The sequence below is a fragment of the Canis lupus genome, chromosome X (assembly GCF_003254725.2).
Source record: "Canis lupus dingo isolate Sandy chromosome X, ASM325472v2, whole genome shotgun sequence".
NCBI classification, from domain to species: Eukaryota; Metazoa; Chordata; class Mammalia; order Carnivora; family Canidae; genus Canis; species Canis lupus.
This window is the reverse complement of record NC_064281.1, coordinates 68,109,866-68,133,553: the sequence shown is the minus strand read 5'-3', so window position 1 is coordinate 68,133,553 and position 23,688 is coordinate 68,109,866. Positions and strand designations below refer to the sequence as shown.

Sequence of the window (23,688 nt, the reverse complement as noted above, 5' to 3'; positions counted from 1 at the left end):
CCTTGGGTGGGAGACTTTGACAGATTTCCTCAAGCAGCTGCCCAAACTCCTTTTGTTTCAAGGAGGCTCCCTGTCTTCTCCAAACTGGTATGGACTGCCTACTGTGGTTTTTGTTGGTGGAGAGGAAGCATGCATCTGTTTATCTGTTTGAGCTGAGATATCAGATCAAGTCAGTTCACTGGCATGCATCCAGGAGTCCTTTTTCTATGCCATCTAGGCTTTTAGCCATTTCAACCTTTATGGGGCAATCTCTGGTACCAGTGGTAAGAGAATTGGCTCATAAGTGACTCCATACCAATCTGTCCTTGAAGGAAAGGAATTTCTCTGTCTCAGAAGTACTTTGTCTGTTTTAGGATGGAATAATACACACTGGAGTGGGGATACCTGGGTGGCTCAGTGGTTTAGCGCCTGCCTTTGGCCTAGGGTGTGATCCTGGGGTCCCGGGATCTAGTCCCATTTCAGGCTTCTGCATGGAGCTTGCTTCTCCCTCTGCCTGTGTCTCTTCCTCTCTCTGTGTGTCTCTCATGAATAAATAAATAAAATCTTTTAAAAAAATCACACACTGGAGTGATTTCTTATCCTAAAAAATGGTATTTTATTGTTAATGCTTCTGGGAATATGTATGTTTTGAGCTTGAAAGTAAAACACCATTAAGTGAATGCCTAAATTATTATATCATTTTGTAAATCAGAGTTATTTTGTCAGAGATCAGATAAATGGGATGAAATTCCCCACATTCAGGCTTTTATATTACTTCATAATAAAGATGCCTCACAGGAAGGGACCCAATTGATGGTGCAGAGAGATAAAGAGGACAAAAATCTAAGATACCTGACCTTTTTTCCAATAATCAGAATAATAAAGAAAAGGAGAAGGAATACAGTCAGATACTGGAGATCCAAGCTCCACCTGCCCAAACACAAACATCAAAACCAATGCCCTACCCACTCCCGGCTTCTCCACCTCCACCAGAAAGCTGAAAGGCAGAGAACAGGAGAGAAAGACAGGAAATAGAGATGGAGAAATGTTAGTCCAAACTTAAAATCTGCCTCTGGCCTTGCCAGCAGCACCCCTACTGTCTCTTCCTCGGCCTTCCCCCTCCTCCTTTTATTCTACCACAATGGATACCTCTCACTCAGTGGCTCCTATACCATCCTTGGTACCTTCAGCTTCATTGACTCCTGCTCCTTCTATCCTCACTATTGAAGAAAAAAAGCACCCTAAGCTGTTCAGCCACCTTCTTATGAGATTCAAACTGGAACAACTCCTAAATCAGCAGGAAGGGGCCCAAAGGCTCCCCTGGACTTAAACTGCCCAATTCAGATTTCCCCACAAGAACCCCCGATAAAATTGACAGTGGGGAAAAAATTAATTGACCTTTTACTGGACAAAGGTGTGATGTATTTTTTTATTAAAGCTAATCAAGATTGATGGCTTCATTAAAATAGACACATCAGGACACCTGGGTGACTCAGTGGTTGAGTGTCTGCCTTTGGCTCAGGGCATGATCCTGGGGTCTGGGGTTCCAGTCCCACATTGGACCCGCTGCAGAGAGCCTGCTTCTCCCTCTGCCTGTGTCTCTGCCTCTCTCTGTGTCTCTTTTGAATAAATAAAAAAAAATCTTAAAAAAAAGACAGGAACATCCTTGGAATTCTGGTCCAACTCTACCTCCCATTCAGCCACTACCCAACAGTCATCCACCTTGCCCAGATATGGTGACTGTGTATTTCCAAACATCTCCTATATCTCTGCCTCTCTCTGTGTGTGTCTCATGAATAAATAAATAAAATCTTTAAAAAATAAATAAATAAATAAAATAGACATATCTTTTGGAGTTATCATCATCAAATATAATACAGATAATTAGCTTTTATTCTACCTGAATTTATTAAATTCACGTTGTAATTGTTGCAATTTGTTGACAAAATGACCTAAAATAATGACTGATTTTTATCTAATGAAGTTTACGTGGGTAAATGTTGACAATAAGTAGGTTGAATAGATAAAAGGGTGTACAAATAAAATTTTAAATAGCTTCCAAAATATTCAGTAACCTGAAACTTTGAAGTTTTGTTAGGTTAAATAATAAATTGGCTTAGTTTCTTAGGATATTCAAATCTTTACAAAATAATAAAAAATATGTTAATTGTTTAACATTAATTACTAAATACAGGTTTATCTGATTTGGGCTTCTTATTACAGAAAACTAAATATACTTGGGTCTGCTAATAACTATGTCTTATGCTTTATTAAAAAGTTGTACTATAAAAAATCACATTCCTATAAAATATAAAATGTATTCACAAATATACCAACCTAAATAATTCTGGTCTAATAGTTCACAATTTGTTGGTTACTACTGAGTTTTCACTGGAGAAAGGCTTCTAAGAGTTAAAGTTCTGATGAATGGAATTGAGACTGCTGGAAATGATAAGGAAAGTAACTGTATATAGGAAAACAGGAGATGTATAAGAAAGGTATGAGGAATAAAATGCATTTTTGTTGGGGGAAAGAAAGTATTTTTTCCCAAAATGAGATTGGCTATTTATAGAGAGGTGAGGCTTATGAAATAATTTGAGTTAAAAAAGAAATTGTAGGAAGGTTATAAAGGGGAATCTTTGGGAAAAACTATGCATGGTCAGGACTCACTAAGATTGGAAGAAATGAATTTTTAAAATATCCTGATATAAGATTGGAATTTGTTTTTTTCTCTGGAAATTGGCTTAACTTTGTTAAAAAGACAAAAGCTTCTTTTATATTTGGTCTGTTCTTGATAAGAAATTATAAACAAGCTATTTTATCTTTATCTGCCCAGAAAAACAAGGTTTCTCTGTTTTTATTAGGTCTTTGATTACTAAATCTTCTCAATATTTAAAGAAGCTGTTTTGCTAACAACCAAGTAACCCTCTGTTTTTGCCTTTGGGATCTTTTATTGTCACCTTGGTTAAATACATGATAAAGTATTAAAATTTTATAGTGACCTATGATCCTATTTAGGCATACCATTTAGAATCTTCTGAGGTTCTTAACAAACTTCCTAAAAATTCAAATTCTAAATAATCTTGACTAATTAGGTTTGTTTATTTGGTATGTTAAGTTACATTGGAAGCATTGTCAAACAATGATTAATTTTATGAGGTTATATTATGTGTGTAGATGTTACGATGATTCTAAAAGTTATGTAAAATTCTTAAAGTTTTAATATGTCCTGATATAATGTCATTACATGTAATTCTAATTAGTAAAACATTGTGTGCCACAGAAATAACTGGATTTCCTTGTCAACCACATTATAATAAAGTCTTATCAGATTTTTAAACATGGCAATTTTTTTAAAGAATTTTTTTAAAGATTTATTTATTCATTCATGATAGACACACACACACAAACACACACACAGAGAGAGAGAGAGAGAGAGAGAGAAAGAAGCAGAGACACAGGCAGAAAAAGAAGCAGGCTCCATGCCGGGAGCCCTATGCGGAACTCGATCCCAGGACTCCAGGACTGTACCCCAGGGCCAAAGGCAGGCGCCAATCCGCTGAGCCACCCAGGGATCCCCCAAACATGGCGATTTTTGAGTCTTTTGTCATTTTCAGTTATTCTGATGCTCTTGCAAAATACATTTCAACTTCAAGGAGATTCATGAAAAGGATTTTTGACAGACACAAGTCTGATACTTTCAAGATCATAAAACTAAACTAACAATTTCCAGAACTAATGGAAAAACTGCATCCAAACAGAACAAGAATTAAAAACATGGGACTAAATAAATTTTAAAAGATGATTATATTTTTATAATTCTTATTTAAAACATTGCTGTTTCTCTAATGTTTGCTCTCCCAAATTTAAGAAAGCTTTTTCTCTTAAGATATCTATGACTTATAGAAATTTGATGAAAATATTCTTTTGTAAACAAACTGAAATACTTAATTTTTCCTTACCTGATCCCTGAGGAATTTGGAAACTGTCAATCAGTATTCTTTCTTTCATGGCAATTATCATTATTTGCATATATTCAATGAAAATTGATGCTCTTTTAACAAGACACCATTGGAAACATCGGTTATTTTACCAAGGCTTTAAGTGGAATGCCATATTTAAGAAAGACACGCAAAGATTCAGTTATAACTAGATCATTTTAAGGAACTCAGGTGAACTATATGGAACCAATAAAGTCCCTTGGAGATGTTGGCCTGGTACCTTGCTTAAAGAGTTCCCAGCAGTCATACCAGGTGAGTCAGAAATGTCACTTCCCGGAAGATGCAGGAACCTCAATATATTTCCAAGACCTCAGGAAGAGAAGAATTCAGCCAAATCTGCAGGTATTGTAGGCAAATCTGATGGCATATATTTGACCTGGCTTCTGGCCTTGAGAGGCTATTGGAAGTTTAATTTAAAATTCCTTGTAAAAACTTCTGGCAAAGCAGGTTTTAAAATCTCTATTGTCAATCACTATTCTTGCTGTATTTATGTAAATAATCACGTAAAATGTTAATTAAATTTATTAAAACTAAACTTATCTTACAAACAAATCAGTCTTCATTTGACTATCTTTGACAGGAATGAGGGTGACTTTAGAGAGAAAAATTATATTTCAATAACACACTTTCATAGATGTAGATTCTAGGTCTGAATAATTATCTTTGAGAGTTTGTTATTTGCTTATAAACCTGGGCTGGAACTAAGTTCTGGTTTCTTCCAATATTTGTCTGTGACTCTCCAAAGTAAGGTTTCCAATCTTCTCCTATTCTCTTGTCTTAAAATTAATTAAGAACTAAAACTGCCTTTTTTCTTGAAGCCCTGTAAATTGAAGCTAGACAACTCAAGAGAAACTTCAGTGAAATTGGCACAATAGCTCATATATAGTCAATCTTCATGCCTGTTGCTCTATGGGCCACTCAAAAAAACCACCAGAGACATTTGGACTACAAACCATAAAAATCTACCAGATTGCCAGTGCTTACTCCCACTCCATCTGAGGATGCTTTGAGCCTGACATCTAAATGTCCTCTCATTGGGAGCATTTGGGACTCTGATATTGGGTTTACAATTTGCTCCAAGAATTAACCTTTGTTTTTGTTTCCATAGAATTGCCTCTTATTAATTTCTTAATTGCTTGCTGCACAAGCCAGAGTCTATATAATAGCTAATACCACTTTCTGTACCTATATTAACTCCTCCTTAGAAGTAAGAACCCAGAGGGACAAAATCAGGCAGCAAGCCACTTGGCTGCAATAGGCCTTTGCTCACAACATTTCATTTTTCCAAGGTGGCTGGGACTGGTTTACTGATCTCTTTTTCTTTTATACTGATCTATTATTTTGGTATCAGATCAATTTTAGAGGGAATGATAAAATTTGACTTAATTCTATTGTTACTAGTCCTTAGACTATGGGATAAAGTTAATGATGCCATGTAGTGTCAAACAATGTAGAAAAATATGCAAGCTACGGGATAAGAAACCACCTCTATACTCCCTCCATGAGAACAAGGTAGCAAAAACTACGTCCTGCACTATATCAAATTTTTCCATTCCAAAGCCATAGTCTGTCCTAATTCAGTTTGGAGCAGTTACAGAAGATGGACTTCTACCTATATCCCATAGAAAGGAATGAAGGATTGACAACAGGGATTTATAATAGCACTCCTGCTGGTCTTAAGGGTTAAATTACTTCAAGATTATGCACTCCTTGTTTATTGACCTGTGTCCCTTTGTTTATAATAGAGTCAACCTATTTTCCTTGAGATTTTGTAGATCATTGGCCTTAAGGAATGAAGAACCAGACTATCCCAAAAGATAAGGCCTGATCACATTTGAAAATAGCTGCCACTGATGCCAGCAAGTCTGTTCAAGGTCATGTTGACATATGATTAACTGCCTGAGCACCAGCTTCTCCTGCACTCAGTCCCAACCATTTCCCAAACCTTCTCCTTTAAAACCCTCTGGGTTCATCTTGACTGGAAAGGTGGTCTTGGAGACATTAGTCCACCATCTTCCTACATTGTAACTTTCTGAATAAAGCAATTCTTTCTTTTCCCACCATTACTTGTCTCTGGATATTGATTTTCACACGGAAAGCAGCCAAACCTGAGTTTGGAACTAGTTTTTTATTTCGTAACATCAATACATCAAGATTCTTTGTAATGAGTCCTTGAGCATCTAACAGGAACTTGGAGCAAAGCCCCTCTTCTATTTCTAACAACAAATATGCTTTCTATACAAATTTGCTAAACCCTTCCAATTATGATAAACCTGAAGTAAGTTTTCCCTGAAAACATCTTACATTGCAAAGCACGTACTCAAATTTAAAAATTGCTGCCATAAAATAAAAGTACCTAGTAAGAGGTAACATTAATTAAAGGATTATATCCCATAAGGTAAAAAAAGAAATTTGCAAAATTTCATAAAGTATGCTATTTATGAAATTGAGTTTTACATGCACAAATTTAAATATGCCTTTAATGCCATCTTCAAAACTTGGGGGTGTTGACAATATGTCTTCTTTTTTGAATATTACTTTCTAATCATTATTGTTACCTTTCATAGAATCCATGCCTCCCACAGCATAAAGTGCCCCTACAGTTGATTTTCTAGGCTTTGTCCGAGGGCTTTGCATCATAGGTCTTTTCTCAGGTAAGAGATGATACTTCATAGCTTCCATTAGGAGCTTCTGACATTCAAGATCACCAGTAAACATGGAGCTATTTTCAAGATCCACCAGTAACTGAAAAGTAATGATTCATGGTATATGAAGTAAAGAATCCACCACTAAAAAGAGCATATTTTTGCTTATATAACTTTGGAGAAAACGTGAGCTAATCCAAATGTAAAAGTGTTTGCATTTTAAATTGCTTAGTAACATTTTTATGTCCACTTATGATGTAAAATGGTTAAAGATCTCATGGTAGTAGCTACTGATCTGTTCATATTTATTTGATATATATTTTTTCAATAGATACTCATAGAATAACAAGAAGTGAGAGTGAAAAGACACTCATAAAATGGGTCCCCTTCAAGGGACTGGCTATGTCTACACAAAGTAGGCATCTTTCAGTCTACTGCATGTAACTAATCAAGCAGTTATTGGTGAACTAAGAGAAGTTGGTATAAACATGACCAGTTAAAATAAAGTAAAATCACCTATAAAGAACTGCATCTTTATCATTAAGTCACTTTTATAAGTATTTTGAAAGTGGATGTTTTTTATCTATACTTGTACATGTGTATATCAGAAAAGAATATGTGTTAATAATTAGATAATATTAGATGATAAATGCTTTATGACCATCATTGCCTGGAAGACAATAAGACCTCAATTGAATGGGATAAAATCTAAGTAAAATATTTTTCCTGAGGTGAGCTGAGGAGACTCAAGAGCCTGTTTCAGAATTTTACCAAGGGCCATTTATATTGGTTCATTGGAGTTTTGGGTCTACAGTATCATAGGACACTGAAAGGAATTGTAAGCAGTTTGTTGGAGTGGAAATGCTAATCTCTTCACATAAAACTTCCCTGAGGTTTCCTGTTCTGCAGTACTTAACCCTAGCTTAGTTTTCATTCCACCTGTAATCTCTTATGGATTACTATTTGACTTGGCTGGTGAGACCCCAGGCATTTCCTTAATGCATATGTTGCTGAAAATTTATTTGAAAACTGGGCTACGTAACTTTTTTTCAAAATATTCTTCAGGCATTTACCATCATTCTCTTCATATATTTCATTTCTAGAATATTTGTTAAAGTCACTATTAAAATTATATTGGAAGGTCTATTTTTTGTATGATATTACCCATCACTAACATTATTAGGAAAAGTTCACAGAAGTCCACACTTTAGACCTAAGACATACTCAGGGGTGGGAGGCCAAAGACCATTGGTTGTGTGTTTGTGCTGGAAATTTCTTCTTATTCCAATAAAGTAAGAGAAGCCAAACTAAGCAGTTTGCTGAAATAACATCATATAGACAAAGCAGTGTAAAATTAAGGACCTCTGATCCTTTACACCATTGTGTCTCAGTTTTTATGCATATCTAAGAATCATCTGGAGAACATATTAAAACACAGATTCCTTGGCCTCACAGCCATAAATAGTTTCAGTAGGTCTGTGGTGGTGGCCTAGGAAACAGAGTTTAGAACCAGCTTTCAGGCAATGCTATGCTGCTAGCTCAGGGCCATTTTGAGTAGCACTGCCTTAAAGAATCTAATAAATCATATTAGAACCTCTCATGAGAATAACACATATAAGTGTATACACATTCACACAAACATAAAATTTCCAAAAATTCTGAACCTTGGGTCTAAAATTACACATATATTTTAATGTTTCTCTTTTTGGTGTTACTATTGCCTTGCCCTTTGAATAAATTTGCTATACCCAAGAAGGCAGTCAGGATTCTTTCACTGCATGTGGATAGATTCTTAAAAGTAAATATGTAGCTCCATGGATTTAATTAACACATAAAGGTTAAAAAAAGTAGAGAAAACATTAGCAAATTAATATTCTGTTTTTTAATATTAGCAGTTTGTTGAAAGTGAATTAATTTTAACATTTATGAAGCTACTAATACACTAAATCTAGATGAAGCTCCTACTTACAATGTGGATGATGTTTGATGATATCAGTCACAGGCTATATAATATATGAAACGTGCGTATGTGCAATATATCCATATATATAGAATACAATCGATACCTTCTGTTGATAAATTTGCTACAGAAAAAAATCATCAATGGTAGAAGTATATAGTGAGACTGCAGTCCAACTTCAGTAAACTTCACTTACTAAAACTCAGTATGAGATAGGTCAATCCCAAACCATATACAAGGGTGTTTGTGTTTAGAATAGTTTATACTATTATCCTATAGCGTGTATGATGAGGGTGCCATTATAATGATTCTGTAGTGCATCTGAAGCTACTATATTATGATTTCAATATAGCAGCTAATTAATATGTTAATAACTATTAACCAGATTAGACTAACTCCTTGCTAAAGTCTCCTCTGGGATGCTACTATACTGGTTATTATCAGCTTACCTAGAAGGTGGTCAGGAAAAGAAAAAAAGAACCTAGTCATTTTCTCTTCTTTCTGCTTCTTACAAGTGCTATTTGGTGAGAGAGGAAACTGAAACTAAAGAGTATGCTGAAATGTAGGGAATATCTGTACTTTTTTTAATACTTGTTTTCTCTCTTCATCATAAATAGTGCTATTTGAAGGCTGGATATGTCTTTTTGTGAAACCATGTACATTCCAGTTAACAGAAATTCTCAGAATAAAATAATACAAAAAAGGAATGGATTAATGCCTAGTGGTAGCTTAGAATTATATGTTACCTGGGTAAATTTTCATACCTGTGGTGGAAGTAATGGCAGCCTGATATAAGAAAGCAGCATAGCTAGGTCCTGTTGTCTAGTCTGCACATCATGCCCCACCCAGTGCATTAGAGCATGGAATATTGTTTCTTCATCAGGCACATTAATGTCATCACTGCACAGAAGTTTTGAAATTTCATTAGCTGGAAGCAGGAGGAATTCTTGGTTCTTTATTACCTCAATGAAGTGTTCCTAGAAAAGAAAGATCTTTTACTGAAACTTTTACTTTAGAAATATCTTAACAAAATAAGCATATGAAAGCATTTCACATTGTTGAAATTAAGAAAATATGAGAGAAACAGATATATGCATTTATAACAAATAGATGTCATTGCTGCCTGTGAAAGAGGGTAAGGGGAACCTTCTGAAGCTGAGGAGCCAAATGTTTCCACTGAGAATTATTTATTGAACACAACAAAATGGCTTAACTGTTTCACAGGCCACATGGGTAGTGTTCGAGTTGATACAAGTGCTTTTTCTCTCCGAGCTGTTGTAGGTAGCAACAGCTTATGACCCCAAAAGTGACTGATTTTGAGTTGATCTTTAGCCAAAAAACTTAAGAGGAAGGTTGGAAATTTTCAAGGTGGAGGCTACGTTGAAGACCTGGGAAAGGTAGCTTTGTGCATTTGAGAGGGCAACATACCGAATTCCTTTGAGATGAGATAAACAGATTAATGAAAAACTCTTCTCTTATGGAAAAACATGATCTTTTATTAACCAAGGCAAATATATATTTTACAATGGATAATATACCAATTTAGGACAATCTAAAAGGGATTCCGATGGAGTTATTTTTGAGAGGGAGGTGTTGGGGTTGTCTTTCAATTATTATATATTATTACTTAATTCTCTCTTTGTCACAGGGTTATATTTTATGAAGTATCAAATTTCAGGCCTCTGTATTTCAATTTTTTCATGAAAATACCACTATATTTTTCTTATTTATAATGTTGCATATTTTTCTATGACAACACAGTTATCATTTACAACATTTTTCTTAGTAAAAAAGGCTCAAGTTCTAAATGTGAAAAAATATACTTCCAAAATGGAGATAAACTTGTCTAGTTGGTAATTTATTTTGTACAATAAAGAGATAATCTTGAATCAGCTTAAAACAGCCTCTAAATAAGTTGGGGGGATCTTGGATGAATCTAATCACTCCCTCAGCTCCACTCAGAGTTTAGTTATTTTGGAAGTGCCTTAGCTTAATAGTAAAATTATTCATACAAAAACCACTATTTGACAGCCCCTTCAGGGAGCTCTAATACCATAAATTCCAAGCTAAACTGCCTATTTAAATGAAGAGCCCTTTTGTGATTAAGATGAACAATTGAGAGAGGATGGTGTTTTTATTGTAGCCAATGTCCCTGGTTGAAAACCCTCTCACCTACAGCAATGTAATGCAACCAGTACTACAAATAATAATACATTACATTTATACAGTACATCATACTTTCACAAACATTAAGTCAAAAAAATCCAGCCACATTAAGTCATCACCAATGTGATCTTGTGGGAGGTCAAATTATTCTGATGAGAAAACAGGCTATGTGAATTTTTTGGTTTCCTGTGCAATAAATGACAAAGTATAGACAAAAACCTAAGTCTCCAGGTCTACTCCATTTTGTTCAACACTGTGACTGCCTTTCATAAGTGACATAATTTTTATGATGGGTTAAGAAAAAAATATAAAAGTCTAAAAATGTGGTTGCCTATTAGGCCATGTATGTAAACTCTGAGAGTTTATATCATTATGTCAATATGATAAAAGACCTTATATTCCATTCTCCTATCTACTCCCCAATGAAAGAAAAGAAAAATAGTAAATGACACTGAGAGATAAAGTGAAGGAGAGAAAAAGATTGGTTCAGTTGTAAAACCTACTCAATAGCTAATGTGGATCATAGAAAAATCTATCAAATTTGGTTATGCATTTGAAAAAAAGAAATTACTCAAATGATGGATATGATGATCACATTTATAGCAAGCAATTAGAGTTTAGGATAGAATTTGTTATGGCTCCAGAGAAACTTCCTGATGAGAATATTAAAATTGTTTGGCAATATAGTAACTTAGTCTAAATAAAAAATTAATATATTGGTTTAAATGATCTATATATGATACTTCATTATCCACTATTATGGGGAAATATTTAGTTAAGCTTAATGATTAATTTTAAATTGTTTTATTTTGGAATTATTTCGTTTCCAATTTCGAGGTAAACACTTTCTTTTATGTACCTTCCCAAGAGGTTTGATATTTATTTTTTAATTCACACTTACTTTGTTGTTAAACTTACTAAATGAGCGTACCATATTTGCTGAGTGTTTCATCAATGCAGACTACTATTTATAGAATTATGATGGTTAATTTAATGTGTCAACTTACCCACGGAATGTCTAGATTTTTGATCAAACATTATTCTGAGTGTGTCAGTGAGGATGTTTCTGAATGAAGCCCATTCTCATTAGGGAGGGAGATCTGTTATACTCAGTCTATGATTCAAAGGTTTGTAATTGAGTCTTGAGAGATTAACATTATTCTTAAACATTAAAACTATTTGTATTTTATAATATCAATACAGTATTACAAAAGCATTATGATAGCAAGATCTTTGCCTACCTCGCTTCATTTATACTAGATACTAAGACAACTAAAGAAAGGGAGCTAAGTAAGACAATAGTATTTTTGTGCACATCCTATTTTAACACTCAGTTTCACTCACATAATAAGAAAAGGAAAACAAGTCACTTTGAGCAACAAAACATAATTCAAGCTGTTTATCAGAATGGGTTCTGTCTGTGAGAGTAAGATACCAGATAAGAAATTTAATATTTAGTTTAAGAATTTAAGTAAATTAACAAGTAGTTTTAATGTTTGGCTTTTGTGGTAGGATTAATCTTTGAACTATACAACTGATGTTCCTACAGACTATATGGCACCTGTATTTAGCACATAGGAGTATATGTAACACAGTTAGATTACATATATTAAAATACCAGGCCATTATAATATAATTCTCCCCATAATGGCATAGTTTCAGGACTTTGTTTAAAACTTCTAATTTGGAAAAATAACTAAGGATGGGAAAAAAGAGAAAGTATTTTTAAAGAATTTATTGATTTATTCATGAGACACACACACAGAGAGGCAGCGACACAGGCAGAGGGAAAAGTAGGCTCCCTGGGGGGACCCTGATGTCGGACTTGATCCCAGGATCATGCCTTGAACAGAAGGCAAAAGCGCTCAACTGCTGAGCCACCCACGTATCCCAAGAAGGAGAAAGTTTTGCTAAGCAAATTTAAAGAATTCTAATATTAGAAAGTTGAAAAAATTAAGATCCGTATGAAATTCTAGAAAAATATTGTTTATACGCATCTCAATTCTGAATTCATATGGTTAGTTTTAGTTTTACATGTGATTCTCTATTGTTTGCTTTTATATATCCGTCTTTTATTTTTAAATCTTAAATAACTATAGCAATTTTTGTAGTTTGAAATATTTAACTTTTTGTTTGGGTTTCACAGAAAGAGCCATCTGATATTTTTCCTGCTTCAGATGTTCAAAAGTTCATTTTCTTTTCATCATGGAATTATTAACATTAATGGTAATTTAATATCCTCTGACTACTTTTTCTTGCCTCCCTACAGACAATATATAATATATATTTCACCTCACTGTCACTTGACTGAATACAGATAGTCTTATCCCAAGCATGTTTTTTAGTATTTTTTTTTAATTTTTATGTATTTATGATAGAGAGAGAGAGAGAGAGAGAGAGAGAGGCAGAGACACAGGCAGAGGGAGAAGCAGGCTCCATACACTGGGAGCCCGACGTGGGATTCGATCCCGGGTCTCCAGGATCGCGCCCTGGGCCAAAGGCAGGTGCTAAACCGCTGCGCCACCCAGGGATCCCACATGTTTTAAAGAATTAACACATACAAACATGTTCAGTTAATTTATTATAATTACTGATAGAATTGACAAGGATTTTAAGTTAAGTTTAGTCAAGTTAAAGGATTGAACTTCAAACTGTTTTTAACCGAAATAGATATTTTTTGTTACAACATAAAATATCCATTCAGAATTGGCTGATTTTGATAGTACTTAAGCTCTTCTAGTTAACATTGGTATATTAATTAGTCTTTTCTTATTGAAAGTTATTTAACTTTCATTAGAAATCATAATGTATACAATTATAGAAACTTAAGTTCTAATATTACAAAAAGTCAGGGACAAAGAAACAAATACACTGATTTAACAATGAGCAGAAGCATGAAGAGATATTTTTCCAAAGAAGACCTACAGGTGGCCAACATACACATGAAAAGATGATCAACATCACACATCATCAGAAAAATACAAATGGGGCAACCCCGGTGTCTCAGTGGTTTAGCACCGCCTTTAGCGCCGCCTTTGGCCCAGGATGTGATCCTGGAGACCAGGGATCGAGTCCCGCATCAGGTGCCCTGCATGGAGCCTGTTTCTCCCTCTGCCTGTGTCTCTGCCTCTGTGTGTGTGTGTGTGTGTGTGTGTGTGTGTGAGTGTGTGTGTCTCATGAATAAATAAATACAATATTTTTTAAAAAGAAAAATACAAATGAAAACTGCAATGAGATATCACTTGTCAGAATGGCTAAAACTAATAGCACAAGAAACAAAAGATATTGGTGAGGATGTGGAAAAAGGGGAACTCTCTTACACTGTTAGGGGGAATGCAAACTGGTACAACCACTCTGGAAAAAAAGGATGGAAGTTACTCAAATAGTTAAAAATATAACAGCCCCACCATCCAGCAATTGCACTACTATGTATTTACCTAAAGAATTCAAAATAAACCACATCTTCTTGTGGTTTATGTATACAATGGAATATTACTCAGCCATTAGAAATGACAAATACACACCATTTGCTTCAACGTGGATGGAACTGGAGGGTATTATGCTGAGTGAAATAAGTCAATCGGAGAAGGACAAACATTATATGTTCTCATTCATTTGGGGAATATAAATAATAGTGAAAGGGAATAGAAGGGAAGGGAGAAGAAGAAATGGGTAGGAAATATCAGAAAGGGAGACAGAACATAAAGACTCCTAACTCTGAGAAACGAACTAGGGGTAGTGGAAGGGGAGGAGGGCAGGGGGTGGGGGTGAATGGGTGACAGGCACTGAGGGGGGCACTTGACAGGATGAGCACTGGGTGTTATTCTGTATGTTGGCAAATTGAATACGAATAAAAAATAAATTTATTATTAAAAAATAATACAAAATAACAATTAGAAGGGATACATGTACCCTAAAGTTTATAGCAACATTATCACAACTGCCAAAACATGGAGAGATCCCAAATGTCCATCAGCTGTTAAATGGATAAAGAATAAATTTATATATATATATATATACAACTCGATATGTATTATATATATATACACACGCACAATGAAATATTACTCAGCCATCAAAAAGAATGAAATCTTGCCATTTGCAACAACGTGGATGGAGCTACAGTGATGTAACAGACTCTTGTTCTGTAGAGAACAAACTGATGATTACTAGAAAGGAGGTGGGTGGGGGATAGGTTAAATAAGTGATGGGGGTTAGGAATGCACTTACTGTGAAGAGCACCAGGTACTGCATGTATATGTTGAATCACTAAATTGTACACTTGAAACTGATAGTGCTCTGTATGCTAACTGGAATGTAAATAAAAACTTAAAAGAAATCAGGAATAATATATTTTCCTAATACTGTGGATTCAAATTGAAATATGTGCTTGGCTCATTGGTTTAGTGCCTGCCTTCGGCCCAAGGTGTGATCCTGGAGTCCTGGGATTGAGTCCCACATCGGGCTCCCTGCATGGAGCCTGCTTCTCCCGCTGCCTGTGTCTCTGCCTCTCTCTTTGTGGGTCTCAAATGAATAAATAAATAAAATCTTTTAAAAAAAGAAATATGTACTTATATGATTTATGTTTTGTAGTATTTTCATTTCTCCAAGCTTTGAGATTTACACTTTTCAATTTACAAAATGAGAAACATTGTTTCTCATTGTACTCATTGTTTGAGTACAGCTTGAATTATATGAATAATTTATAAATAACTTGCACATAATGGATATTAGATAAAAATTTTGTCTGGTTCAAATTATATAATTATATAAATTTTTATTGGTCTTTAATTTTATACCAACATTAGAATCTTTACTTTATATATATATATATACTTATATAGTATATATACACACACTCATACATTATATATTGATATACACATATATGCATATGTACACATATATATTAGTAAAGAAATCAGTAAGTTAGCTATTGGGTTAGTATAACATTATTACAAGTTAATTTGAAGCAATTGATTTTACCATTGTGTAATTATGTGCCACACTTAAGAGCTCTGTACAACCCTGGGCATCTCCAAATGACCGAATCCCTAAACAGTTTGAAGGATGGAGCTGCTTTATGAGAAAATTGGAGCAGACTTCAATGACTTGAGTCAGCTGCAAGAGACAAGCTGCAGCCAGCAAATTTTCAATAGTATCTTCTTTTAGCTGCAGGACACCTAGATGGTTTGAAAAAGTAAAGAATGATTATATGTCCAATAAAGTAAGACACAAATGTGCTCATTAGGTGAACTTTTCAATTTCTGTCATTACTAGGGCCATCTTTTCTAGGGCATAGCATTCACTATGGGAATACCTTTCAAGGTCGTCATATGCAAGGAAGTCCATAAAAACACTAATAAAATGGATGCAGGGAGCCAGGCTAGATTATCAAATGTAGCAAAGGAACAGTGAATACCATTATTGCAAAGAACAGTAATATGTTATTTGTCATCTTAGACCTGCCTCTAAATCTTATATCAAAAACTGTAAATACTATGACTCAGGGAGTATTATATCATATTGTGTAAGAACCATACAATTGCCCATACATGTAACTATCATTTGTAGGGCAATAATTTTTTTGATAAATAAGTAGAGCACTAAGATTATATGTCTATATTTTTGTGTGTGTGTCTGCATTTATTAGCTGATAAGGATGAGTTTACTAAGGTATTATACCTGGAACTAACCCCTGGCATTGTCTCAATTAAGAAAAATAATATTGCCAACAGTCCTCAAATAAATGTTTGTATGATCATTTTCTTAGATATAAGAAAGTGATTCTGTTTGAAAATATCTATGAAGAGATTTTTTTATGAGATCAGAGCTATTTGTTTCCTTTATATTGAGATATTATATATATACACACACATATATACATATATATAAATTTTCAGAGGAAACATTGTTAATGGCTTATTGCAAATGTTGTAAGTTATTTTCATAAGTTATATTCCTTTTTTGTTTTAGCCAACCTATATGTAATTTTAAAAAATGATATTTCATATGGGACATATATACTATAAACTATTTCCTTATATTTTTCCTTGTAAAATGTCTTAGTATGGATGCTATATGGTTTCATATGCATAAAGAAAAGAGAAATAGAGATTGTGATATGCTCTGTATTTGTTTCAACCTCTAAAATATGGTGCAAAAGGGTCTCATCCATCAGCAGACTTTCTTGAGTTTTTTTTTTGTTTCTTTGTTTGTTTGTTTATTGTCATAGATTTTGATGGGAGACTGCTGCCTGTATCTCATGAGACCCAGAGAAGTTATAAACTATTCTCAGATACATACCTAAAGATTCACCTGCTACAGACATTGAAACTTGGCCTGATTATTAAAAATAATATTCATTTTTTAATGAACAAAATCATAAAGCTCCTAGAAGAAAACAGTAAAAAAATTCCTTGACATTGTTCTTGACAATTTATTGGATAATAAACCAAAAGACAGGCTACAAAAGCTAAAATAAACAAGTGGGACTACATCAATCTAAAAATCTTCTGCATAGAGAACGAAATATAAAATGTATTGAAAAGGCAATCTGCAGAATGAGAGAAAAATATTGCAAACCATATATCTGATAAGGGGCTAATATCTGAAATATATAAAGGACTCCTATAATTTAATAGCACAAAAGCAAATAATCCAATTAAAAAAGATCAAGTAACCTGAATAATATATTTTTTCCAAAGATAAAATACAAATTAGCAATAGGGATATGAAAAGGTGCTTAATATCACTAATTACCAGTGAAATGTAAATCAAAATGCATAGCTGTTAAGATGGCTATTGTCAAAAAGATAAGGTATAACCAATGTTGGTGAGACTTTGGAGAAAAGGAAACCTTTATGCACTATTTGTGGGAATGTAAATTAATAAAGCTTTATGGAAAATAATATGGTCATTCCTGAAAAAATTAGAAAATAAAACTACCATATGATCCAGCAATCATAATTATTTATACAAAGAAATGAAATCAGGATTTTTAAGATGATTTTATTTATTTATTCATGAGAGACAAAGAGAGAGAGAGAGAGAGAGAGGCAGAGACATAGGCAGAAGGAGAAACAGGCTTCACGCAGGGAGCCCAATGTGGGACTTGATCCCGGGACCCCAGGATCACACCTTGAGCCAAAGGCAAACACTCAACCGCTGGGCCACCCAGGCATTCCTATGAAATCAGGATCTTAAGAGATATCTGCACTTCCATATTTGTTGCAGTATTATTTACAATAGCTAAGATATGGAAACAATCAAACAACCTAAATGTCCTTCAAAGGTTGAATGAATAAAGAAAATGTTTATACATTTTTTCTCTGATTTCACAGAAATGGCAGGTACATTGGTGGTTGCTAGTGGCTGAGAGTGGGGAAATGGGGAGGTTTAGGTCAAAGAGTGTAAAGTTTCAGTTATAATAGTTCTGGTGATCTAACATATAGTATGCTGTGTTTAGTTAATAACATGATATTGGGTACTGTATACTTGAAACTTGTTGAGATATATCTTAAGCATTTTCACCACAAAAGGAAATTAACTATTTGAGATAATGTACATTATTATCTTCATCTTTGTAAACATTCCACTTATATATGCATAGCAAATCATCACATAGTATACTTTATTTTTTTTTTTTTTTACATAGTATACTTTAAAATATATATTTGTCAATTGTCCCTCAAGACAGTTGGAATAGATAAATACTTCTAATCCCCTAAACTTATCTTGTTACCTTTGCCTTATAGTTTGAGTAAATATGACTTTATTATTTCAAAAGAAGAGACTAAGTCTTTAATATAGACATGGAATACTACACTTCTAGTTTTACAAATGAGAATGGGGGCCATATGTGGCTCAGCTAGTTAAGCATCCAACTCTTGATTTCAGATCAGGTCATGATTGCTGGGTCTTGAGATAAAGCCCTGCATGGGATTCTGTGCACTGAGCATGGAGTTTGCTTGAGATTCTCTCTCCTTCTCCCTCTGCCCCTCCTCTCGCTTGCACACACTTTCTAACTAACTAACTAACTAACTAACTAACTAACTAACTAATAAATAAATAAACACAAAAATAAATAAATCTTTTTTAAAAATGGGAATGTACCCACACCATTCAGGAGAGAGACAGACATGTCCCTGTATTTTTGTGTTAAAATAGCTTTATTCTCTCATGGTCAAAAATTTTATGGCATATTATTCACCTCTTATTCTTTTATACTACTGAATTTAGATTTTGATTCTGCCCCTTACTATCTTGGGAAAATTACTTAACTAGTTGATCCTTCAATTTTCTCATTTCTAGAGTAGGAATAATAATAATGTAGATTATCTAATATAGGGTATTTGTGATGATTGATTGACTTAATACATTTTACTTTACCTGTGTAAGCATACTGCACCAAGGAATTAAGTGCATTAGGATCAATTCCTTCCATCCTGACCTCTTCTTGTTTGGCTTCAAGCACATCATTAGTAAACATTGCAGCGAAATAATCAGACACTGCGCTGAGAACCAACCTTGAAATAGGAATGTTTCATAGGAACTTAAGTTAGTCTGTAGTTTCATCAAAAACAATCAGTAAGTTTGTAACACTGCTGAGTTTGTTATCCACATAAATTTTTTTCACAGTAAAGTGTAGTGAAATTAGAAAGGTAAATTAAGTAAATTGACTTTCTTTTGAGGATTTGTGCTGTTTTAAATCAATTTCTCTAAAGTTTGGTTCTTCTAAATATCACACAGGGAAATGGAACATATATACTAATACTTTTTCAATGTAGGAAGATAAAAATATATTTTCTTCAGTGTTCTAATTTGTTTTCAAAGGACCAATTCATTCTCATTCACGTGCTATATTCACAAAATGATCTGTCTGCATAAGGATGCTTACCGATGGGCTGGGATTCGGAGGTGTCCAGCAATAAGTAATACATCACACAGCTGTTCCTCTTTCAGGTAGTTCTCCATTTTGTGAAGAGTTTGCTCTGCGTGGTTTACAGCATGGAACTGCTCCTCGGACCTGCTGACATTCATAGCTTCAGGATTTTGTGTATCCAATCTGAAAGGGGAGTAAGAGGGAGAATATGATTTGCTGAGTGTGAAAATGTCCAGCAGAAATTTGGGCACATCAAATTCTAAAAGAAATATACTGGGTTAAAGTAAAATATAAATTTGCCCTCCAATCTTAAATATTTCAGTATGATTACTGTCTAGCTTCCCATTAAAATGAAATGTGATGGTTCATATTTATACTTAGAATGGAATCATAAATGTGTATAGTACCATTGCAGGACTAGTGGTAATTTTTACATGCATAAACATAAACTTAAATATGCCAGCCTCTTTTTTTGATTTTTATTGGTACCACAGTTATGTAATTAGGCATAAAATTGTAGGGATGATTCAAAAACTTTTCAAATTTGATTATGTCCTGAAGCTTCTCCATGGGATACTCATTATACATCAGAAATATTTCCTAAAGAATTTCAAACTTGAGTTCATAACATTCTTTACAAGGTCAGTGCCATCAAGAAAATATATAATTTCCATATTTTATATATTTTTTCCAGATTTATTGAGACATAATTAACACATAACATTGTGTGAGTTTAAGGTGTACAGTGTAATGATTTCATATATGTATAGATTATGAAATTATTACCATGATAAGGTTAGTAAACACGTCTGTCACTTCACAGAGTTACCATTTTTAATGAGTGTGGTGAGAACATTTAAGATCTAGAGTCTTATCAACTTTCAAGTATACAATACAGTATTGTTAACAATAGTCACAAGGCTGTATATTAGATCTCCAGAGCTTATTCATGTTTTTTTCCCAGACCAATGGATTTTATTTTATTTCTTTCCTATTTTAATTTAAATTCAATTAACCAACATATAGTAGTACATCATTAGTTTCAGATGTAGAGTTTAATAATTCATCAGTTGCATATAACACCCAGTGCTTATCAACATACCCTCCTTAATACCAATCATCCAATTACCCCATACCCCTGCCCACCTCCCCTGCAGCAACCCTCAGTGAGTTGCCTATAGTTAAGAGTCTCTCATGGTTTTTCTCCCTCTCTGATGAATTCCCATTTAGTTTTCCCTCTCTTCCCCTATGATCCTCTGCACTGTTTCTTATATTCCACATATAAGTAAAACCATATGAGAATTGTCTTTCTCTGACCACTTTCACTCAGCATAATACCCTCCAGTTCCATCCACGTTGATGTAGATAGTAGGCATTCATCCTTTCTAATGGCTGAGTAATATTCCATTGTATATATATGCCACATCTTCTTTATCCATTCATCTATTGATGGAAATCTTGGCTCTTTCATCTTCTAACTGGAAGCTTGTACCACTTGACTATTTAGGCAAATATGATGACTTGAATTCACAATGATGCAAGTTGTCTTCATGTTTTCTCAGCATCACACAATGGTGGAATTTAAATACACAAGCATATAGAAGCTTATGATCAGTAGAAGATTAAATCCTTAATGGTTGGATGAACACAAATACTTTGCTTATGGTCTTTGTTTCTTTTAGGCATCATTTTACAATCATTAGTTTTAGGTTCCCCCACCCCCAATTCAGCCTGTGTTTCTCTGAAGACAATTGGGCCAGGTGACGTTATTCTCTGTTTAATTTAAATAAATGATTCATCTCTGAATCTTCTTTTTTGTCTCTGAATCTTCTGAACCTCTAAAGACTCTTTGGGACATTCAGTCACAGTATTACATGGATAATTAGGTTGGCATGGTATGAATATCCTTAGAAATTGTCTGCTACAAAATGTGCTTGTTTCTGAAAGGAACAATACTTTTTCACCATAGGTTAAAAAGCATCCAGGTTCCCCTTAACTCAGTTACCATAATCTTTTCTTTGCTCAAATAATGGTTTGGTTTACATTGAGTCGATCAAATGTTCAATGTCAATGCCATATTATCTTAGCATTCCTCATGTATATTCCATCATTTATTGCAGAGGAGCATATTCTAAAGCAGGAATATATTTTAGGAAGTTCTGGCAAGGAAATAATATTATTCTGTGAAATTTCTTCAGCCTAATTTGGTTAAGGCCAAAAAGTCATCTTTAATTATTAACTATTGGGGATGTATTTACTTGGGCATGCAAATTTATTAGATATCTGCAGTATTTTTTATGATTAAAATACAGATTTTTAGAATCTAAAAATCCTATCAATATGAACCATGCATAATTTTGTTATGTTTCCAAATACAAAGGCAACTGCATCTTGTGTCTCATTAAGAAATAAGAAATTAGGGGCACCTTGGTTGCTCAGTGGTTGAGCATCTGCCTTCAGCTCAGGTCATGATCCCAAGGTCTTGGGATCAAGTCCCACATTGGGCTCCCTGAAGGGAGCCTGCTTCTCCTGCTGCCTAAATCTCTGCCTCTCTCTGTGTCTCTCATGAATAAACAAACAAAAATCTTTTTTAAAAATATTATAAAAATAAGAAATTAATATTCAAAAAATATGGCTATATCAAACTATAGCATCCAAAATATAACATGCATAGTAACCAAAATTATAAAATATTAAAATCTATTCTTGGTCATCACCTAATCAGAATATAATAAAACAAGCGAAAAAGCATACCAACAATTAAAACTAAACTTTTGAAAAACAACCCAATCTGAATAAGTTCCCAGAGCTCATAAACTACAATTCTCTTGTCTCCATTTTAGATACTGTAATGTCAGGTCAGATGTTGTAATGGAAGCCAATGCATTAGAGAATGTTCTTCCCTTTTCATTATTGTATGGTATATAGATGGTGACAGCAGAGGCAGCATGCTGAAATGGAAAAAAAAAACACTAAAATACCTAGATTTAGTTCCTGCTCTTGTACATACAAGCTGAACGATCTTGGGCAACTCACTATATCTTTCTAAGCTTTAATTTTCTCCTACAAAATGGAGATAAAAATAATACTAATACCAATACTACCAAAAGTAATGCTTATGTCACAGGGTTCTTCAGATGATTATATGAGAAAATGTACATAAAAATTTCTGTACATTTTTGTAAATTTGTGATATAATCAGGTATATATGATTACAATAAGTTTTTATGACTTTAGGCTTTTATATGTAATGTTAGTGATAACCAAAAATGAAATATCTATAGAATATTCACAATTAAAAATGAGGAGGGAATTAAAACATTTCAATTCAAGAAAATCAACAAGTAGAAATAAAGGCAGTAATGGAACAAATGAAGAAGTTAGTACAAGATATATAGACTTTGGAATAGCAAAATGGCATTAAATAAGAAGTGAAGAAATCTGACTAAAGTATGGACTTTAGTGAATAATAATAATACAGAAAACAATTTTCTGTAATCTTATGTTAAGTTCATCCTGACTACGAAGATGTAATTATTTCCATAAATATATTTAAAATGTTTTTATCTGGAATTGTTATTCATTAATTAATAGACTACATTTTTTAGAACAGTTATAGAATTGTAAAAAAAATGAGAAGTACATAATTCTTTACTTGGGTGTCATAATTATGGAAGAGTGTACTGGTAGCAAACAGGTAGAGACCAAAGATACTAGTAAACACCATATAATGTATAAGACAGCCCTTTACAATAATTGTCTAGGCCAAAATGTCAATATTTCCAAATTTGAAACACTCTGGTCTACCTCTTAATCCTATAGTTAGCTTTTTAAACCTTTGAGAGCAGAGGCTATGTTTAAAAAAATTTAAAGGATGAACCTAATAAATATTTTGTACACAATGAACATGTAATCACTGATTTCGTATTTAAGCCTAATTTCAGTGACTAAACATTAATGTTTTTTACTATGGCAAAGTGAATAAATTTATTGAGTTTTGAGAATGAGGAGGGATATTTGGACTATCATTACAAAGAACCATTATAACCAAAA

At 33.8% G+C, this 23,688-nt stretch overlaps 1 protein-coding gene across 2 annotated transcripts in view; it reads right to left on the bottom strand.

Annotated features, from left to right (window-relative positions):
* The window catches only part of KLHL4 (kelch like family member 4), a 161,459-nt gene that overhangs the window by 54,694 nt on the left and 83,077 nt on the right, over nucleotides 1–23,688 (bottom strand). For both annotated transcript variants that reach the window (XM_025431809.3, XM_025431807.3), the window contains exons 2-6: nucleotides 19,651–19,818; nucleotides 19,143–19,279; nucleotides 15,738–15,934; nucleotides 9,350–9,562; nucleotides 6,539–6,725 (exon numbers count right to left, since the gene is read on the bottom strand). In XM_025431809.3, coding sequence (XP_025287594.1) covers nucleotides 6,539–6,725; nucleotides 9,350–9,562; nucleotides 15,738–15,934; nucleotides 19,143–19,279; nucleotides 19,651–19,818 — 902 coding nt within the window. The remainder of the gene's footprint in view (nucleotides 1–6,538; nucleotides 6,726–9,349; nucleotides 9,563–15,737; nucleotides 15,935–19,142; nucleotides 19,280–19,650; nucleotides 19,819–23,688) is intronic.